This window comes from Microcebus murinus, chromosome 7 (assembly GCF_040939455.1).
Source record: "Microcebus murinus isolate Inina chromosome 7, M.murinus_Inina_mat1.0, whole genome shotgun sequence".
Classification (NCBI taxonomy): domain Eukaryota; kingdom Metazoa; phylum Chordata; class Mammalia; order Primates; family Cheirogaleidae; genus Microcebus; species Microcebus murinus.
In genome coordinates, this window is record NC_134110.1 from 54,417,936 (window position 1) to 54,437,375 (window position 19,440).

At 35.1% G+C, this 19,440-nt stretch overlaps 1 protein-coding gene across 2 annotated transcripts in view; it reads right to left on the reverse strand.

Annotated features, from left to right (window-relative positions):
• The window catches only part of PKHD1L1 (PKHD1 like 1), a 155,045-nt gene that overhangs the window by 53,160 nt on the left and 82,445 nt on the right, over positions 1-19,440 (reverse strand). For both annotated transcript variants that reach the window (XM_076005072.1, XM_012786304.3), the window contains exons 42-50: positions 18,656-18,812; positions 18,108-18,264; positions 16,886-16,965; positions 16,315-16,444; positions 13,844-13,973; positions 10,317-10,558; positions 8,339-8,475; positions 5,286-6,315; positions 3,247-3,438 (exon numbers count right to left, since the gene is read on the reverse strand). In XM_076005072.1, coding sequence (XP_075861187.1) covers positions 3,247-3,438; positions 5,286-6,315; positions 8,339-8,475; positions 10,317-10,558; positions 13,844-13,973; positions 16,315-16,444; positions 16,886-16,965; positions 18,108-18,264; positions 18,656-18,812 — 2,255 coding nt within the window. The remainder of the gene's footprint in view (positions 1-3,246; positions 3,439-5,285; positions 6,316-8,338; positions 8,476-10,316; positions 10,559-13,843; positions 13,974-16,314; positions 16,445-16,885; positions 16,966-18,107; positions 18,265-18,655; positions 18,813-19,440) is intronic.

Below are 19,440 nucleotides of genomic sequence, written 5' to 3' on the forward strand. Positions count from 1 at the left end.
AAGGGAAAAGGCCACAAAAAAGCTATCATCTCATAAATTCAGAAATACCAGACTTCATGAATCAAAAAACCAAAATACAAACAAATAAGTAAAAACTCCTTCCTAAAATCATCACCACCACTAACAACAACCACAAAAACTATTAGAGGTGAGATGTTTGAATATTACTGCTTAAAAATTAATAAATGCATATATACTTTATCATGTTATATATTTGAAATAATTTATTCAGGAATGTTGCACATCTCTAAGTTTTCCAGGTAAGTGTATCTTAAACCATGTTTTATAAAATACTATTTGCAGTTTATTTACATCTATGCCATAAAGTATTTTAAAAGATTATTAAAAATACTATTTTATGACATAGTAATTAAAACACTAAAATATTATCAGATAAAATATCTTCATTTGCTTTTGATGTATTGGTTACTTTTTGTTTTAGCCTGTAGTTTTTATTTGGAAGAAAACATTCATAGATACTCTGCTTAAAATATTGTTTATTGTACCATAGTCTCTAAACAGTTAAGTAACATTGTTCATTCAGGACAACTATTTATCGGAAGAAAAGTAATGGCCTCTGGGTTTATATCATTAAGACACTGAGACAGTGGATATAACTATTACTCAAATAGTAGGTGTATGACGCTTTCAATTTATAGGAGGAAAAAATCCTAGTAAAAGTTTTTAGAAATTAAATCTAATAACTTATATCATCTTAATAACTGATGGACGTGGTGCTGCATATTTATTGTTTTCTCTGCAGATCCACTGCTCACTATTCTCCATCCTGCTCCCTTGTTTTCTGCCTTATGGCCAGATTTGGACAGGGGGATGCATAAGGAAGAGAAGAAAGGGAAGGAGGAAGGTGAAGGTCATGTCTTTATTCCCCTGACTCTCACTCTGTGGGGATATAGGGGCATCTTGGTGGGCTCTTGCATCTCTCAACCAAAGGGCTCAGCTTCTCTCAGGCAGCCTTCTTCATACAGCTCTATCTATTCTGTAACTGCTGCCTCCCTTTACCTTTTCAGACCTAGCAGTGGTAACAGCATTTTTCTCTTACTAGTTCTTTGAAGAGTTCTATGGTGGCTGTTTTCTGGATGCTGGGAATGCTGGGAGGGGATGCTGCCAATGAAATTGGCTTCCTGAATCTCTGTAGGGGAATAATGGGATCTAAAAGTGGCAGGAGTCAGTAGTTAACTGTCATATATAAGGGTAGACTCAATTAGCTCAATACCTACTGGACAGAGGAATAAGCAGAGTGCTGTGACCTGTGGGAATCTCTGGTGATAGTCAATTAATCTTAGGATGCCAAACAGTAAATAGGTGAGTAGCATACTAAGGTGATATTTGGTGAATATATGGGAAGAAAAATGATAGAGGTCTTGGGTGACAGAAATCTAACTTCTTATCTATTTACTAGATCCAAAACAATTCATAGATGAAGAGCCTCCCCACTGAGTGAGAGAAACCTGTGGCCACTTAGGCTACTGTACACTAGGAAAAGGAAAATATCCAGTCCTTCCAAGTTATTAGATCTTGGCTATAAACTGATACTAATCCTCAAAGACCCTATATGCCACCATGCTAACATGGTCCACCACTCAGAGCAGGGGCTTATGAAGGGCAGGTGATAGAATTAGTTTTTGCTTAGTGTCACAGTAAGTCCAGTGGGGCTATGGGTCCATCTTATGGTCATGTCTTCAGTTCCACAATGTGTAGTGGGAATACAGATAGAATTTTGAAGCAAGGGCAGAAGTTGGAATTCTTACAAGAAATATTTTAATAAGAGGATCTGATAATGTAGAGTGGAATAACAAAATTCCACCATGTCCTGATGGATTTGACACAAGTAATTTTAGCAGCTATCATGTGGCTAGTATAATTATGCTACAAATTTTCAAAATTTAATTGTTTTATATTGAAATATATTGTTTTAGCTTCAGCTTGCAAATTTGACCTGTAAATATCATGAAATGTGGAAATTTGGAAATATTGGTAGCATTTTTAAGTAACACTATGAAAGTATTTGAATGTGTTGCAGAAAAATGGTTAATGGTTAATGTAATGGGAGAAAGAAACATGTTTAGATTTGCTAATAAAGACCCTTTCTATACTTATGGTTCCTTATTATTAATATATGTTTAGATTAGACTTTGATGATTACAGTTTTACGTATTGTCATCAAGAAGCTACATCATTTAGATTTACCCAGAAAATGCAGAAACTATGTTTCATGATGATAAAAGATTTTGTTTAGCAAATCTTTGATACATCAATGCTTTTTCTATTTTCCAAGATACGCATTTCATCAGAAAAGTATATGCAAGAGTGGATTCATTGTAGATAGATATTTTAACTAATTATTCTTAGACAGATGATGGATTCATGGACAAATGAATAGATGGAATGATAAAGAAATATATATTAATATATAGATCTGAGGCAGTCAGTGTGGGCTAGATCTGGTAGAATGGGAATAGATATACTTAGCAACTAGAAGAATTCCCACACTGGTTCCCTGACTGATGGAGTGAGGGCAAATCTGGTAGGAAGGACTAAATGGTAGCTCTAAAAACTGTGCCTCTCACTCCCTTACCAAGATAAACTAAAAGCAATTTTAAGTCTTAGAGGGAGAAAACATAGAACTTAGTGCCATGATCACAAATTTGAGGGATGGAGATCAGGATTACCACTACATCTCCATTTAACTTGCTTATTTAGCTGGTGCAAAGGCCAGATGGAGCACAAATAATGACAGTAAATTAATACAACCTAGTCAAGTAATGCTGTCAAGCATATCTGGTGTTCCATGTATTGTATCTTTACTGGAACAAATCAGTAAATCAACAGTCCCTGGCACGTGGTATGCAGCTATTGACCTACTAAATGCTCCTTCCATTCCATCTCAATCAGCAAGGATAATCAAAAACCTTTGCCTTGAATGGAAGGAACACTGGTACATTTTTAATATCTTGCTCCAAGGACTATGCCAACTTTCTTGCTCTCTCCCATAATGTTGTCTTAGAGATTTCTTCATCATCAGAATATCATGCTGGCCCATGCATTTATTCAATGCTCCTCAAACACTCGCTTTGAGTGTACTATTCGTTTCCTGCTTGGATTCTAACATAAACATAATGCTTTTTTGCAATCTTCAAACCATCTAGTAAAAATCCAAGAAGATGATGAGAAAGGCCTAGGGAGCTATATTTAAATTAGCAGCTTAAACTATTATTTTCCACTTACCAAATGAGTCTGAGAGAACCACATCCTTTTCAAGCAGAGATACTGGGGAAGGTTTGTTGAAGGCCAAACGGTGGAAGCTGACTGAGGCATCACAGACTGAGCCAGCGAACCCAATGCTCCACTCGGCTTCTTGAGTGCAATGGGAAGGGTCTAACAATGAGCTGTGTGGAATAACAGTATGTCCTTTGTATCCTAGGAAACAAACACAAAGAGCATGTTTTCTATTTCATGTTAAAAAACTAAAAAACAACAGTCTACAATATACAGGTAGTATGACCCATACTATCACCAATAAAATCTAAATTCTTGGTAATGTTTTTTTGTTTGTTTGCATGAGGCAAGGGGACCTCATACACAAGCTTTGCAGTAACTCTTCAGTCAGAGACCTTATTGTGCATGTAGCTGAAACACAGGATCTGAAGCCCCAAGGAGAGTCAAAGTAGGAGATGGGAAGTGGGAGTAACTTGGTCAAGGACACACAAGATTTAAATCCAGGCAGTCTGGCCATAAAGCTGGTACCAAATAGACCATCAACTAACATTAAAAACCTAAGCTGAATTAAGCAATCAATAAAGGTTACAAAAAGCTTTATATATCAAAAGCATCCAAACGTTCTGCCTCTGTAAAGCTGTATTAGAATAGGAGACGGAAGTCAACAACTGTGGTTGAGAACTCAGGGCAGTTGACTATTGAGATGAACCTTCTTTCATCTTTCAGAGACTCTTTCAAAAGTAAATCATCATATTTGTATGGTTGGCTGTCAACTGGCTATTTCTTATAAAGTATTATTCAGTACTCCCAACATATACACCCATGTTATCTATCTTATTTAAACAAGTCTTTATCATTAACAATTTGTAAAGATGCTAAATTCTAGAAAACATGAATATTTATGAAATATTAAAAATTGACATACCTGAACTTGAAATGCTAAAATTTAACCTATCATATATATTTGTATATTGAATTTTGTTCTCTTTTGGTACTTTGAATAAATCTCAAACTTAAAATTTAGATTGAAAAGAAAATGGTTAACAGCAGACTTGTTACTTATTTCTTCTCTGTAAAGTATTCTGGCAAGGACATACCTAGTCTGTTTGCATTGCTTTTGTAATAAACATGCCTTTTTTATTTTTGAGACAAAGTCTCGCTCAATCACCCAGGCTAGAGTGCCGTGGCATCAGCCTAGCTCACAGCAACTTCAAACTCCTGGGCTCAAGTGATCTTCCTGCTTCAGCCTCCTCAGTAGCTGGGAATACAGGTGCGCACCACCATGCCTGGCTAATTTTTTCTATTTTTAGTAGAGATGGGATTTTGCTCTTGCTCAGGCTGGTCTCGAACTCCTGACCTCAAGCATTCCTCCTGCCTTGGCCTTCCAGAGTATGAGAATTGCAGGTGTGAGCCATTGTACCCAACCTAAACCTGCCATTTATATGTTTATGGGACATGATTGGCTGGAGAACTTGGGCAGTCATATAAGCAGTTTCTTATCTGTGCAATTAACTGAATATACATGGAGGCATTCTAAAACTTAAATGGCTTCCTTTTGTGATTAATGTTTCTATAAATATTGCCCCAAATTTTCTGTTAATTCAAAATCAACATGAAAATGCAGAAGAAAACGGACATATTGGGAGGCTTCAGCTGACAGTCTGGATATCTTTCGGAAAACAATGTCTCATCTATTTTGGGGGCTTGCCTATGTCCTTTAAATCATTAGTAAAATTTGGTGCTGGGTAAGATATGAAATTCATGTTAAGTCTGCTTAAAAATCCAACATATAATGGTAACATTCATCAGGTGTCAGGCAGGTGGGAGGGGGAGGAGGGGATGGGTATATTCACACCTAATGGATATGGTATGCACTGTCTGGTGGGTGGACATGCTTGAAGCTCTGACTCAGGTGGGGCAAAGGCAATATATATAACCTAAACATTTGTCCCCCCATAATATGCTGGATTAAAAAAATAAAAATTCAACTGTGTTAACCCAAACATATTCCCAATGTATTTTTATCACAAAATTTAAGATAACATTACCTGTAAGTGAACCATCAATGTCAATCAGCATCACTTCATGTTCCCATCGAAAGCCAGCCTTGTTGGGTGTGTCAAAATACTGGATGTCAACGAACTTTGCACTCCAACCTCCACACCTCTCGTTACAAACTCCAGTGATGGATGTCACCCCCAAAGCTGCACAGTTGGGACGGTCAAAGTTCATAAAGTGCACAGAAGACACAGTCAAGCCTGCACTAAATGGAAGAACCAGGCCTTTTGTTGTGCAAAATGCAGATCCCATACCCAGTTCATCAAGATGACCAACTATTTTGGCATTTTTAATCACTGCTCCATTGGTTTCACCCCACCCTCCAACATAAGGAGCCAGAATCCTCTTGGTCTCGATTCCAGCCTCATTGTTATTTACCATCACAAAGTTATGGAACTGAAGGGCACCGCCATTAACCCACTCTGCTCCTTTTTGACAGTTCCAAGTAGTAAGTGAGTTGAATACAGCAGGCTCTGGCACCGTGGAAGTACAAGATCCTGTTTGCATGGGGAAATATTCTTCAAAGATCCACAGTCCAAACCAACCTTGAGAATGAACAGTATTGTTAAAGAATTCTCCAAGAGGAACTCTTTTTTGGCAAATGTTTCGGTCATAGGATGGCCCGTCAGGGTGGTTGTTCATTCGGTACCAAAAGCCAAAGTGAGTGCCACCAGCAGCTGCATTGTGCCGGATGGTATTGTTCGGGTTGGTTACCCAAAATGCAGCTGGGGTCACATCATCATTCAGAAGGCTAGTACTTTGCTGTACAAATACTGCCAAGTTATATTGCAGGATATTGCCATATTCAATACCATCTTCTATAAAAAATGCTCCTCCCTTGATGTCATATATAATATTCCTCTCAACTAGAAGGTGATGTGTGTTATGGATAGTAACAGCTCTGTTATAGGTCTGGTGAATTGCGCAGCCTCTTACATAAGATTTAAACTGTAAATCTCCAAGCAGGTGCCAATGTATTGGATATCGCCCCAACCGGAAAGCCTGGCCAGCATGAAATACCTGTGAAACCCAGAAATCAGAGCCATTTAGTGATCCACATGGACTCAGAGTTTGTTTGGTTCATATTTTCCTGTTTCAAAATAATCTCCAATTTTATATTAATTATTATTATGTATTCATATCTTCCAAATTATTTGTCATTTGAAAAAGTTATTCAACACCTAACAAGTCTTGTTTTATACAGTGCATAACAGACCACACTTGTTACGACATGCATAAATGAACGAAAAAAAGGCATCTTTGACTCTTCTGCTTTTTACCTTAATCTATCAACAACCTTTCATGTTTTACAAAATAAAACTTTTTAAAATACTTTTTCCCCCTTCACTTTGATTCTTATCTAATAAGAAATATTTCTTGAATATTTGCCATATGCCAAGTGTTTTATTTGATATTTGCAGTATCACAATCTTTATCATAATCCTATGAAGTAGCCACTTACCATTAACATCATTTTACAGATAAAGAAATGGAAGCTAAGAAAGGCTGAGAATCTTGTTCATGGTCACAAGGCTTCATTTAAACCCAAGTTGGTCTGACTCTAGAGTTGATGCTCTTATTAACCATTCTGTTGTGTATTCTTTCGAGTGGTCTGCAGTCTAGTAACCTAATACAGAGAATGCCAGTGTATGTGAATGTGTGTCTGTGTGTGTGTGTGTGTGTGTAATATAATACCATGGGGTAAGGAAAAATATAAGGTCATCTATTTATTTTCACTCTCCATCTAAAAATTAAAAATTAGCTACTACTAATATTTAATATCTGGATTGACCCTGGCAACCTCACTCAGTCCATATCTCAGACGTCACATGTGTGTATGTAACATATCTTAGGAGAAGGGAAGCTACAGAAAATGGAAGCGCTGACTCTGTCACCATCAACACAGTTTAACTGTTTAAAGCCAAGTTTAAAAGATTTATGGATTTTACTCTCATTTTTTCCTTCCTCTCCTCCTTCCTTCCTTTCTTCTACTGAATACTTGGTAAGAATTATGCCAAACCCTGATTATACAAAGTGAATATGAATAAGATGCACAAAAGTTCCTAATTCTTAGGGATAATATGCATATTTATTTGTTTGTTCAATTAATAATCAATTGAGACTCAACTACACACCATGCATTGTTCCAACCACAGGGGGAACAGTAGAGAACCAAAAAGACGAAATCTCTGAAATGATTTAGCATATGTTCTAGAGGGAGCGGTTGAAAATAAACAAACAGTAGATACTATATTAGGAGTTGTAAGTAAATAGTTAAAATACAGATCTGGGCAGCAATTTTAAATAAAAGCGATGAGGAAAGGCCTCTCTGGAGAGAGAACATTTGAGAAGACATTTGACTGAAATAAAGATGTGAACCATGCAAGCATTTGGTGTAAGAGGATTCCAAGCAAAATGAAGAGCAAGCACAAAGAACTAGGGATAGGAATGTGCTTGATATGGTCACATCAGGAGGCCTATGTGGCTAGCATGGCATGAGCAAGAAGCAGAGTCATGGGAGACAAAGTTAGAAGGTAGCTGGGGTCAGATCATGTGGGTCCTATGGGAAGGACTTGGACTTTTGTTTTAGGTATAATACAAAGAGATTGAAGGGTTTTGAATAAGGATATAACAAGATTTGATTTTGTTTTACTTTGGCTTCTGTGTGAAGCTCTCTTGGAACAAGAGTGGAAGCAGGAAGACCAGGCAAGAGAAAATCAGAGTAGTCTAGGTGGGAGAGGATGGTGTCTTGGGTTTAGGATTGGGGTGGGGGGTGGGAAAAAGTGGATTGTGGATACAGTATTGTGTGGGTAGAGAAGATAGAATTTGCTGATGAATTTGATATAGATGCGAGAAAAATAGAGAAATGAAATTTTGGCACGACAAAAAGGGTGAATAATTGGTTGTTAAAATTGTCCATTTATGTATTTGTTTCCTCTACCAGATTATAAGTAGCATGTGGCAAACAGCAGGAGCTCAATACCTGTTCGTTGTGTAAATAACCTTGGGCAAACCACTGTGATTTAATAATAATGCCTCTTACCTCTACATATTCTATTCTTCCAGTTACCATATTAGTACCAGGTACAGGAGCATGAAACATAATGCAGCCTCCAAACTGGTCACTTCCTATTTCTTCTCCAAACTTTCCTTGGAGACATGTCTGTGTAGCAAATTCACCTTTAAAAATAGTTTTAAATATATAAAAGAAAAACCATTCTTATTATTATATTAGGGATTTTTTTTCTCATACCTAATTGTATCTTTTTATTCACATATAATTTCAATCTCATCCAGGAACATAATTATTTGCATTCACATCATCTCTTTTTCTAAATAGTAAAAAAAAGTAAGTACCTTGTCTTGTTCATCTTGGCACTCCTAAAAGAACTTACTACAGTATTTTTCAGAGAAGATACTAAGTATATATTTGAAAATTCAAGGGAATACTGATAGGGGTTACTTTATTATTTCTAGATCTTTCCTCCAAGATTTTGGGATTAATATAATTAATGCAATCTTACACTTGTACAGCGTAAGAATATTAATGACATCACTTGATTCTCAAAACCACAGTGAGAAGGCAGAATAGGAAGTATTCTTATTTTAAACTAGGTTCCATGTACATTGTGAAACTTGATGCAGAAGAACTGGAATCGGAATATAAGTCATAGAACATTGAATCCAATGAACTTCGTTTTATACTTCTCTTTGAAGAAAAGGTTATTATCTAAGCAGTACCTGTTATTATTCAACTACTTATTGGATTGAGGCAATACTAATTATTACATAAAATATGTAAAAGAGACTCATAGAATGCATTGTGCTTCCTACTATACAAATGAAAACTGTGGTAAATATCATTAAGGTTCACCAGTATCCAGTTCTTTTCTATTCTTTTGCAAGGGGCTTGCAAAGACTCACTCCCTTCAAGTTAAGCATAGCCATGGAATAAGTTCTGACCAATGACACCCAAGTAGAAGAGACATGTGTCACTTCAGGACCAAAGCAATTGCTTGTTGGTGCTTGAGTCTCCAGCCATCTCATCTGCTCTAAGATCATGCAAACCCATGTTGAGATGAAGCCTCCACTGGCCTGGATCTTGGAGTGATTATAATGAGCAGAGCTCCCTTTTGACTCATATTGACACATGTAGCATGAATGAGAAATAAACTTTTGTCATTTTAAATCACTGAGTTTAGAGCATATTTATAACCTAGTCCAGTGGTTCCCAGGAAACATTTTTGCAATATCTGGAAACATTTTTGGTTGTCACAGTTGTGGGAAGTGTTACTAGATTTCAGTTGGTAGAGACCAGGTAAGCTGCTAAACATCCTACAATGACACAGAACAGTGCCCCAAAACAAAGAATTATTTGGGCCAAAATGTCAATAGTTGCTGAGGTTGAAAACCTCTGATATAGCCTACTCTAGCTGGTTCAGATCTATATGTCTATCTGTCTCTTTATCATTCCATCCATCTGTTTGTCCATCTAGCCATCATCTATCTAAGGATTACTAGGCAAAATATCTGCCTACAATGAATCCACTTTAACATACGCTGTTTTGATGAACGGCAGATTCTGGAAAATACAAAAAGCATTGATGAATCAAAGATTTGCTAAACAAAATCTTTATATCATCAAATGTGGTTTTCTACATTTTCTGGGTAAATCTAAATGAGGCAGCTTCTTGATGACAATATGTAAAACTGCAATCATGAAAGTCTTATTTAAACATATAATAAAGAATCATAAATATAGAAGGTCTTTATCAACAAAATATAAGCACAGTTATTTCTCCCATTACAGTGTCAGTGTGAATCATTTTTCTTAAATATATTCAAATGCTTTCATAATGTTACTTAAAAATGCTATTGGCATTTCTAATTTTCCACATTTAATGATATTTATAAGGCAGACTTGCAAGTTGAAACTAAAATACTATATTTCAATATAAACCAATTAAACTTTGAAAATCTGTAGCTTGACTATACAGCCACATGATAACTGCTAAAATTACCTGTGTCAAATCCATCAGGACATGGTGGGATTTTGTTATTCCACTCTACATTATCAGATCCTCTTATTAAAATATTTCTTGTAAGAATTCCAACTTCTGCCCTTGCTTCAAACAGAGTTCCATCAGGGAGTGTGACAGTAATTCCTAAGTGTGTGTAATTCAGTGGATTAGTTAGTGTTATGTTTATGCCATCAACAGATACAGATGCAATGGTCCTTTTCTCATTCTCTCGTTGACTATGTCTGTAAAAGTTTTAACAAAAAATTTTCAAAATTAATATAAATTGACATAACATTGTTTTGATATATTTGTTTTATACTCTTAAACAATTTGTTTGCAAAGTAGGCAAATATTTTTATGTCATGTAATATTCTGAAAAGGAATTGGAATACAGTATTTTATTATCTCTTAGAGGAAGTTTTATGGGTGCATTCAATTAAATTTAATATTTTCCAAGTTCTACATTTGTTCCTAGAACTGTATTAGCTTCTAAAAAGCATTAAAAAGAACTATTTATCTATACCTTTGAGAATCATATTCAATGGTTTGCAACTGAAAATAATTGTATCCCCCTATGTGGCATGTGGCAATGTCTGCAGACATTTTTGGCTGTTACAATTAGGGGTTGCTACTGGCTTCCAGTGGGTAGAGGCCAGGGATGTTTCTAAGCATCCTATAATATGCAGGATGGCCCCATACAATCAAGATTATCTGGTCTAAGACGTCAGTCATGACATAGTTAAGAAACTCTTACAAAGGGAAGTCATTGGAGGTTCCTGAACAGGGAAAAGAAATGACTGAGTTGAAGTTTAAGAGACCTCATTTTTACCATTCCTCCAATGTACTCCAAATTCCAGCCACAGCAGAAAGGACTTGCCAATTCTATAATACATATATTCACATATTTAGTCATTCAACAAACATTTATTGAGCATCTAGCCTGTTTTCTAGGCAAAGAGCCAAGGATGGGGGATACTACATAGAAAATACCCCTAATTTTAAGGTGTCAGTGCTAAATGTGTCAATACCTGATTGTACTTTATCTACTAAATTGAGATTGGTGCTGTTAACAGAGGTAAGCTTAGGGGAATTACCTCTATGTCTTCCTGACCTTCCCTTTGACTCTTCCCTCTTAGCAAATCCTTTTCCTCCTTTAAATACCAGGTTAAATAACAGTGCCACATGTGAAGTAGATTAAAAGTCACCTTTGTCAACTTTCCCAGCCCTTCTTTTGGGTTTCCAATACACCCTGTATAATGCATGGTTAGTATTCAGAGCAAACACATTGCAGTCCTATGAAGTATCTACTTCTTGGTCCCTTCCACTGGCCTGTCTGCTCCTCTAGGCAGGAGACCTATTGAATCATTTTATTTGCTGAGCACCTAGTACAGTATCTGTCACAATTCAATAACAGTTTTTATTGATGGAACAAATTAATGCATAATAAATTCATGTGGGGAAGAAAGTGGAATGGAGCCCAAATAGGAAGAGGATGTAATATTGCAGGTGTGAGGAACAGAGAGTCTAAATTAAACTGACAGCAGGAAAAGCTGATGGAAGAGACAGCTCAAGGGAAGAACCAAAGGAACCAGTGATAAGAAGGAAGTTAAGAATGACAATAATTAGAAGATCACTGGAAAAGTTTTTGTGAAAAAAAAATTCAGGCTGTAGGGATTTGAAGGGAAAAAAAAGAATAATAAGGATGAAATAGAAGAAATGGGCATATCATATTTAAGGAGTTTAATAATTTTTTAAAAATAAATGATAAGAAAAAGAAAGATGCTAGAAGAGATAGGAGAACAAAGTTGTTTATCGAGATGATGGGTGAATGAGGAAACCAATAATTCCAAAGAACCCAGGGAAAGACAGGGAGAGGTGGAGATTAAGAATGTTTGGAGGTAAGGAGAATCAATGGTACAAGAGCTCACAGGTGGGATGGAAAAGGGGTTTGGGCCAGCAGCCTTTCTTTAATTCCCTTGAATTCAGATGACACAATGATTTCTTTAGAAAAGAAGGATGTGAAAAGCATTTTGAATGTTGCGTGCACGTAAACACATCTTTCTTTCCTTTGTAGTAATACCTAACATTTACGTAATACTTTTAGCAGAGTTCTGCTATATTTACTTTACACTTACACGTATTAACTCACTTAATTCTTAAAATAATTCTATGAGGCCGATAGTAACAGTATTCCAATTTTACTGAAGCACACAAAGGTGAAATAATATAGCCACAATCTAGTAAGTGGTAAGGTTGACTGACTTTTGAACCACAGGCTTTACAAACTCTCAAATAAAATTTTCCAATAAAATAATGAACAGAGAATTAAATTTGGAGAGAAATCTCCTTAATTCTTATTTCTTAAAACTAAAAAGCCCTATGCTAAATTCTAAATTTACCCTTTTATTCCACAGAGAAAAGCTATCGATGAAGATTTTCTATTCTGTTAATAAGCCCTATCATTTTTCTTTTGCATTTTTGCCACTATTATTTATTTATTTGCCATTGTATAATTAAAATTTCTTCTGAGAGCAAAAAAAATGAGCACTTATAAAGCTAAGTATATATTTAACTCTTCTTAACATCTGCAAGTCTATTTTTAACTTGGAAAATGTCAAACTCAAAATGCCATCTTGAATTTTAATTTTAAATTTAATCATTACCTTAACATAATTTAGTAGTTTCTTGTCATAAATTAGTATTTGTTCCCTGAAAAGCACAGCCATATCCAATTTTACAGTTATCTATAATTTGAATAAAGGAAAAATAAGGCTCTTGTCCCTACCCTCAATATATTTGGTGTTGTTATATTAATTATTTTCCTTTTATTTCGTATTTGGTGAAATATATAATTAAACAGAAATTAAGGGTCATAAGCAATTTCAATTTTAAAATGTTGGCCTCTAAAAGGTCATGTTAATCATTATTTTTTATATAATGATTTCTTCCCTTTTATTCAATCATTATCAACAATTTTGCTCCTTGGGAACCACTGCCAAGACTGTAAGATAAGAAAGAGTTAATTAGCTGCTTGCAACCATGTTCTTTGGTGACACTAAACAAAGAAGCTTATTTGCATTTTTTGCATTCATTAACATATTTAGTTAAAGCTCCAAGTGGATACTTTCAAATGACTTTTAATAGTAGAATGATTTTTTCAAATGGAGTCTGATATGGGAACCTAACTACGTCTTAAACAAAATATTTTACTAAGTCATATTTATTTTATAGGTTCAAACTTACACTTTATCTTACCATAAATTTAATCAATGATAATGCAATGCAATGATTAACAAAATGTTGACATTTGGCAAGTATTTATTTGGCTGTTCATGTTTGTTTTCTTTATTAGAAGTTTCAAATTTAAATCAAATATTCATGGATCATCTGAATTTTTTATACAGATGCAGAAAAACTAGAATCGGAATATAAGTCATATAACATTGAATCCAATGAACTTTGGATTTTTACACAGCTTAGAAATTTCTTTTCTAAATAGAAATCATTAAGCCCAGAAAATATCATACCTGTGTCCTGTGCTTGCAATTACAATGTTATCTCCTGCTTTCCATGTAACTGCTTCTTGTAAAATCAAAGTTCTTTCCCCTGCCTTTGCAGTATGAGCCAAATGAGTCCAGATCACAGGAACAGGCAGACCTGGAGCCAACAATCAAACAGTATTTCTTCAGATGTATCTGACTGGTTATTGAGACCTTTACACAATTAAATCTTTCCCTGGATTAAATCAACTTTGGGAAGGTTCATTTTACCATAGCATTTCATACCTTTCTCAAAAAAGAAATATTCAGAATGATTGCTTTACAAAGGAATAGTTAGGTTTGCAATAGCATGTTTGAGTCTATAAAGTTAAAAAACATTCTTCTGCAATGATATATTCTATTTATGACAATCTTCTTTTAAGGGACACAACATGAATGTGGTATGATAATATTGACAAAATGGGTAGAGGTCTATTACCTTTGTCATTATTGGTAAGTAATGCTTAAACTGATAATCTAGAGACAAATGTATAAATTACTAAGAAATTACAGCAGTATATATATTTATCACAATGTAAGACATTTATGATCACAATGATCATAAGGTATCATACTTATGGTATTCTAAATTTGTAAGATAGACAGATTATTGCAATACAGAAGAATTCAATATAAAAAAGACTCACACCATGCTTCCTTTAAATAATAAACTACCCTGGTACCTTAAACATGATCAAAATCATTTTTACTTCCTAGCAATTTTCCAGGATATAGTTATAGAAATGCACAACTATAAAGTTATTGTATTAAGTTATTAAGTATCAAATGTCCGATTTCTTTAAGTACTGTTTGACAGTTGATATCTCTGACATTTCTATTTGACAATTCTTGTTTTATTTTTATTGTGAAGGTACATTATTAATCTTTCCAATGCATGTTTTGGCTTGTGATTATCTTTCAAATTTTTTAGAGCAATTTTTGTGAAACAATGGGTAAGTCAAAAATTCATGTTATTTTCAATTATGAGTTCTGTCATCGGAACCAATGCTGCACAGACAGCTTGAAATATCAACAACGTGTTTGGGAAGGATGTGGCTAATGAATGCACAGTATGTCAATGATTTGAAATATTCCATTCTGGTGATTTTAATCTTTAAAATGACCCACGTGGCCATCCTGAGACCAAGGTAGATAATGATGAGCTGAAAGCTGTAGTGGAAGCAAATCCATCTCCATCTACATGTGAATTAGTAGCAAGGTTTGATGTTACTATTCCAATAATATTGGACCACTTGAAACAAATTTGCAAGGTAAAGAAGCTGGATGGATGGATTCTGCATGAATTAAACAAACATCAGAAGAGAAATCATCTTGAAGCTTGACTTTCTTTGCTGTCATGACATAAAGGCAAACCATTTTCATACCCTATAGTTATGTGTGATGAAAAATGGATTATTTTTTATAATTGCAAGCATTCAGCACAATGGTTGGATAAAGATGAAATGCTGAAACACAGTTGAAAACTGAATATTCATCAAAAAAAGCTTAATAGTATCTGGTGGTCCAGCACTGGTATTATCTACTAGAGCTTCATGAAACCTGGTCAGTCGATTACAGTGTATGTCTACTGCGACCAGCTGGATGAAATAATGAGGATGCTTGTGATTAAGCAGCCAAGACTGGTCAATATAGACAGGCCAATCCTCTTGTAAGACAACACTTGACCACATGTTGCGCAAACAACGCTGCTCAAACTACAGAGACTGGATTTGGAAACTCTCTGTCATCCTCTGTGTTTATAGACCTCGCACCAACTGACTACCATTTCTTCCAGGCTTTGGACCACTTCTTTCAAGGAAAAATATTCAATTCTCAACCAGCTGTGGAAAACACCTTTCACAATCTCATCACCACTTGTTCTCCAGGCTTTTTAATTGATGGCATAAGCAAGCTACCATTATTAAGATGGCAACACTGTGTAGATAGTTTAGGGGCATACTTTGATTAATTTTATGGCATCTTGTTTAAGATATAATAAGCTACACTTTTGATTTGAAATTGGACTTTTCATATTTAATGACCTAATATTTTAGAAACAGCCTGTTTCCAGATACAAATGTAGGAAATGACAATCTTCTGCTTCCAGAGTTAGTGCCTTGTTATGCAGATAAATGAAGTAAACAGAGTCACTAGGTACTACGATACGTGCAAAATGAGACAAAACGCATTGAGAAGCACTTGGAAAGCAGTTAGAGGAAGAATATAGAGCAGAATAGAATTGAAGAATAGAGAAGAATATAGAACAGAACAGCTTGCAAAGTGTAACCTGGGTTCTGGGTCTTGACTGGCCTGGGTACAGGGAGGGAAGAGGTAAAAGGGGATAAAGACAGGATATCTAAAGACATGAGAAACTGGCAAGTTTTTGCTTAGAGAGTGTTATGAGGACGATCATCCCTGAGTCTCTCCTCTACCAACTCTGAGCCCTTTGGCCCCTGTACCATGCAGATCCAGGATTCCCTCTCTCACAGCCAGTGTTTTGGCACCATACACAGGGAGCTCAGGAGATCGCAGATGCCCGTGCAAAGTAATGACAGCCTTGTGTTGAAATGGGGATGCTTCCGTCCCAATCTGCAAGAGATGTCACAAACGTCATTCAGAAAATTAAAACTCAATATACACAATTTTAATCATGCAAAAGTAATTCTTTTTTATTCTCTCTTCTCTTGTGAGAATTAATTGCTCAGCTGTTCATATCTTTTTTCCAAAAGATAAATTTTCTAGTCAGCCAAATACACTATGCCAGACCTCTGGAAAGTATACTGACTGACTTTAGCCATATCTCAAGAGTTTTAAATTCTGCTCTATGAGAATACACTATTATCGTCCCATTAAAAGTACAAGAATACTCTGGGAAACTTCTCCCCAGAAAAAGGATTTTATATTCATAACAGAAACCTAAACAAAAATAAACTTAGGACAGGTTGATATAATTAACTATCCATTTTATACATAATATTTCAAAAAGAAATAGAGGTTAGAAATGAATATATTTTACGTTCCTGTGTATACCTGAAGAATGCCTCCATCTGTAATTAGAATATTTTCTGCCTGGAGTTCAATGTCAGCTTCATCAAATATTAGAGTTCCACCTATGAACCATATAATTTTGAAATATTTCACAAGGTCTTATTAAAAGTTACATATTAAACTATAAATTAAAATGTAATTTCTCATCCCTGTCCCCTAAAATCAAATCCCAGGGAAGATTATTTTCCCTTGACCATTTGTTATTTTAAATGCTATTAAATAGCACAGCTAGACAAATTAGTTCTATAAGCACAGGACCTCAAAATATAAATTAAGAACAAAGCAATTAAAGAAAAGCATGTTTATAGAAGCCGTTATAACACCAACATTAGCTCCAAACTTTTATCCACTGATTTGCACTCCCAGCAGCTATGGCATTATTAAAGAATGCACAGAGATACATTTTTATGAGAATGATGTAATTTTGTAAGTAGTAAAACTATTCTTGTCCAAAGGTCCAAGATTTAATAACTACAAATAACTAAAACATTGCTATTATCCCAGAAGTTAAAAAAATAGTAACAATGCAAAAGTTTTCCAGCAGCTAAAACCATTATGGCAAAGTTTATGCACTAAAGCTCCAAGCGCTTTACTCTCATCAGTTAATGATTCTTTTACATGCAATTGTAACAGTTGTGGTTATTTAATTTTCTATAGTAAAAACAGAATATCAAGGAGCAAGGAGAACCCCAGGTAATAACCAAAAAAGCAGGTTCACAGGCAAAGGTGAGAATCACAACCTGTCTTCCAAGGAGAGTTAGGGAGGTTGTTCAGGTTAGAATTTAACAAATCTCTGTGATTTTTATGACACTTGAGACCACCTACATCAATATTTTTTGAAGTGGAAAATACACCTTACTATTGTGATCTAGTGAAAGTGCCTAGGCATGCTCACATACATCCTCACTGTTAATTGAAACAAAATTTTCATAAAATAACATTTAACTTTAAAAGATAACAATATGCATGCAATCCATCCTAATATTTCCTATTTTATTTCATTTAAAAAATTCTGGGTGCAACATACTAAATAATGCCGTAACTATAAATGCAGTATCAATCTCAGTTTAGAAAACTCAGTACTATGCTCTGTATTAAAAACATGATGCAGCTATGGATGTTCATAATCACAAATTTTGATTAAATTAATTTCACAGGCATACTCCATGGGCAGAGTCTAATAAACATATTTTTAGAAATTTACCCTGAATAAGCAACATTTTCAGAATAGGGGTGCTTTGATCCAGTAGAATCGTCTGTCCTTTTGTAATAACAACAAGGGATCCTTCTTCTGGGGGAGATTTCCCTCCCCAGGAGAAATTGGAGGACCACGCATCAATATATAGAAAGTCAGCGTTATCCTGTAATAAAACAGGAGAGACTTTTAAATTTTGAGATTTTTGTCAGAATATTTTATTCCATTTGTCAAATAAAGGAAATCTAAATGATAATCATTTTTATTGATAATAAAATACAACTTTCTTTAAATATGTTATAGCTGCCTCTTGGTTTATTTCACAATAATAATCAAGCAAAAAGTCCATTACCCTATAACCCAAAATAACTAAAAATCTAAAATAATACACATTTTAGTAATAAGCAACAAACATGTAAGCTACTTTAAATTTATTATAGTTCCAGCTGAGTTATTTTTTGGAGACATTCAAGTAAAACAGCCAGTACCAATGAGTCCACCTCCCATAATGCTAGTTTTTCTATTTCTGTGATCACTATACCAAACAGCACTATTACCAGCTGGGCCATGCCAATGCTTCTGATGTGGACATGAACTAGAGCCCACCCTGAAGGAGTATGGGCATTCGTCATGCAGATGATGTGTGTCTTGTTGGAATACTCAACATCACATTTGGCTTCAGCTATAGTGATGTTAACATCCTCCATGTTTTCACTGTAAAGAAAAAAAGGGGAAAAAGAAAACATCTGTTTTTCTCAGATTTCTAGCTTAAACTGTCAAACCCCTTTCTTCATATGCATTATTGCAAAAGTAATGATCATATCGTATGAGCCATCAAAGTATAGACTGACACATTTTTCCTAGTATTAAGCCTTCAAAATATTCATTGAAAAAAAGCAAACAAAGACATTAAGAGGCCAGGAAATAGAACTGTACAAACTAGGAGGTGCTCCAGTGTTCGTAGAAAAACTACCTGCATTCAATTTATTGAGAGATTCTATGTTGGTCTCCAAACAGGTACTTTCATGAGAGACTTACGAGGATCATTTTGCCCATGTGATATTCTCACCACATTCACAGACCTTAGAACTTAACTTGTTCATAAAAATATAAGGCCAAAGTAATTATAACTATGTGAGGAGTTAAAATGGCCTTCTATGGTTTATGTGATCTGGTATTTTGAAGTCAGTTTAATCCACTTGAATAATGATGACACGACAGTACACAAATTTGAGCCAAATAATGAGTATGTTTACGACAAAGGAACCTGACCAATTATAGTGAAATGGACTTAATGTATGGAAAGATGTTTCTTTGACCCAGTGAAGTAAAGCTTAGTTGG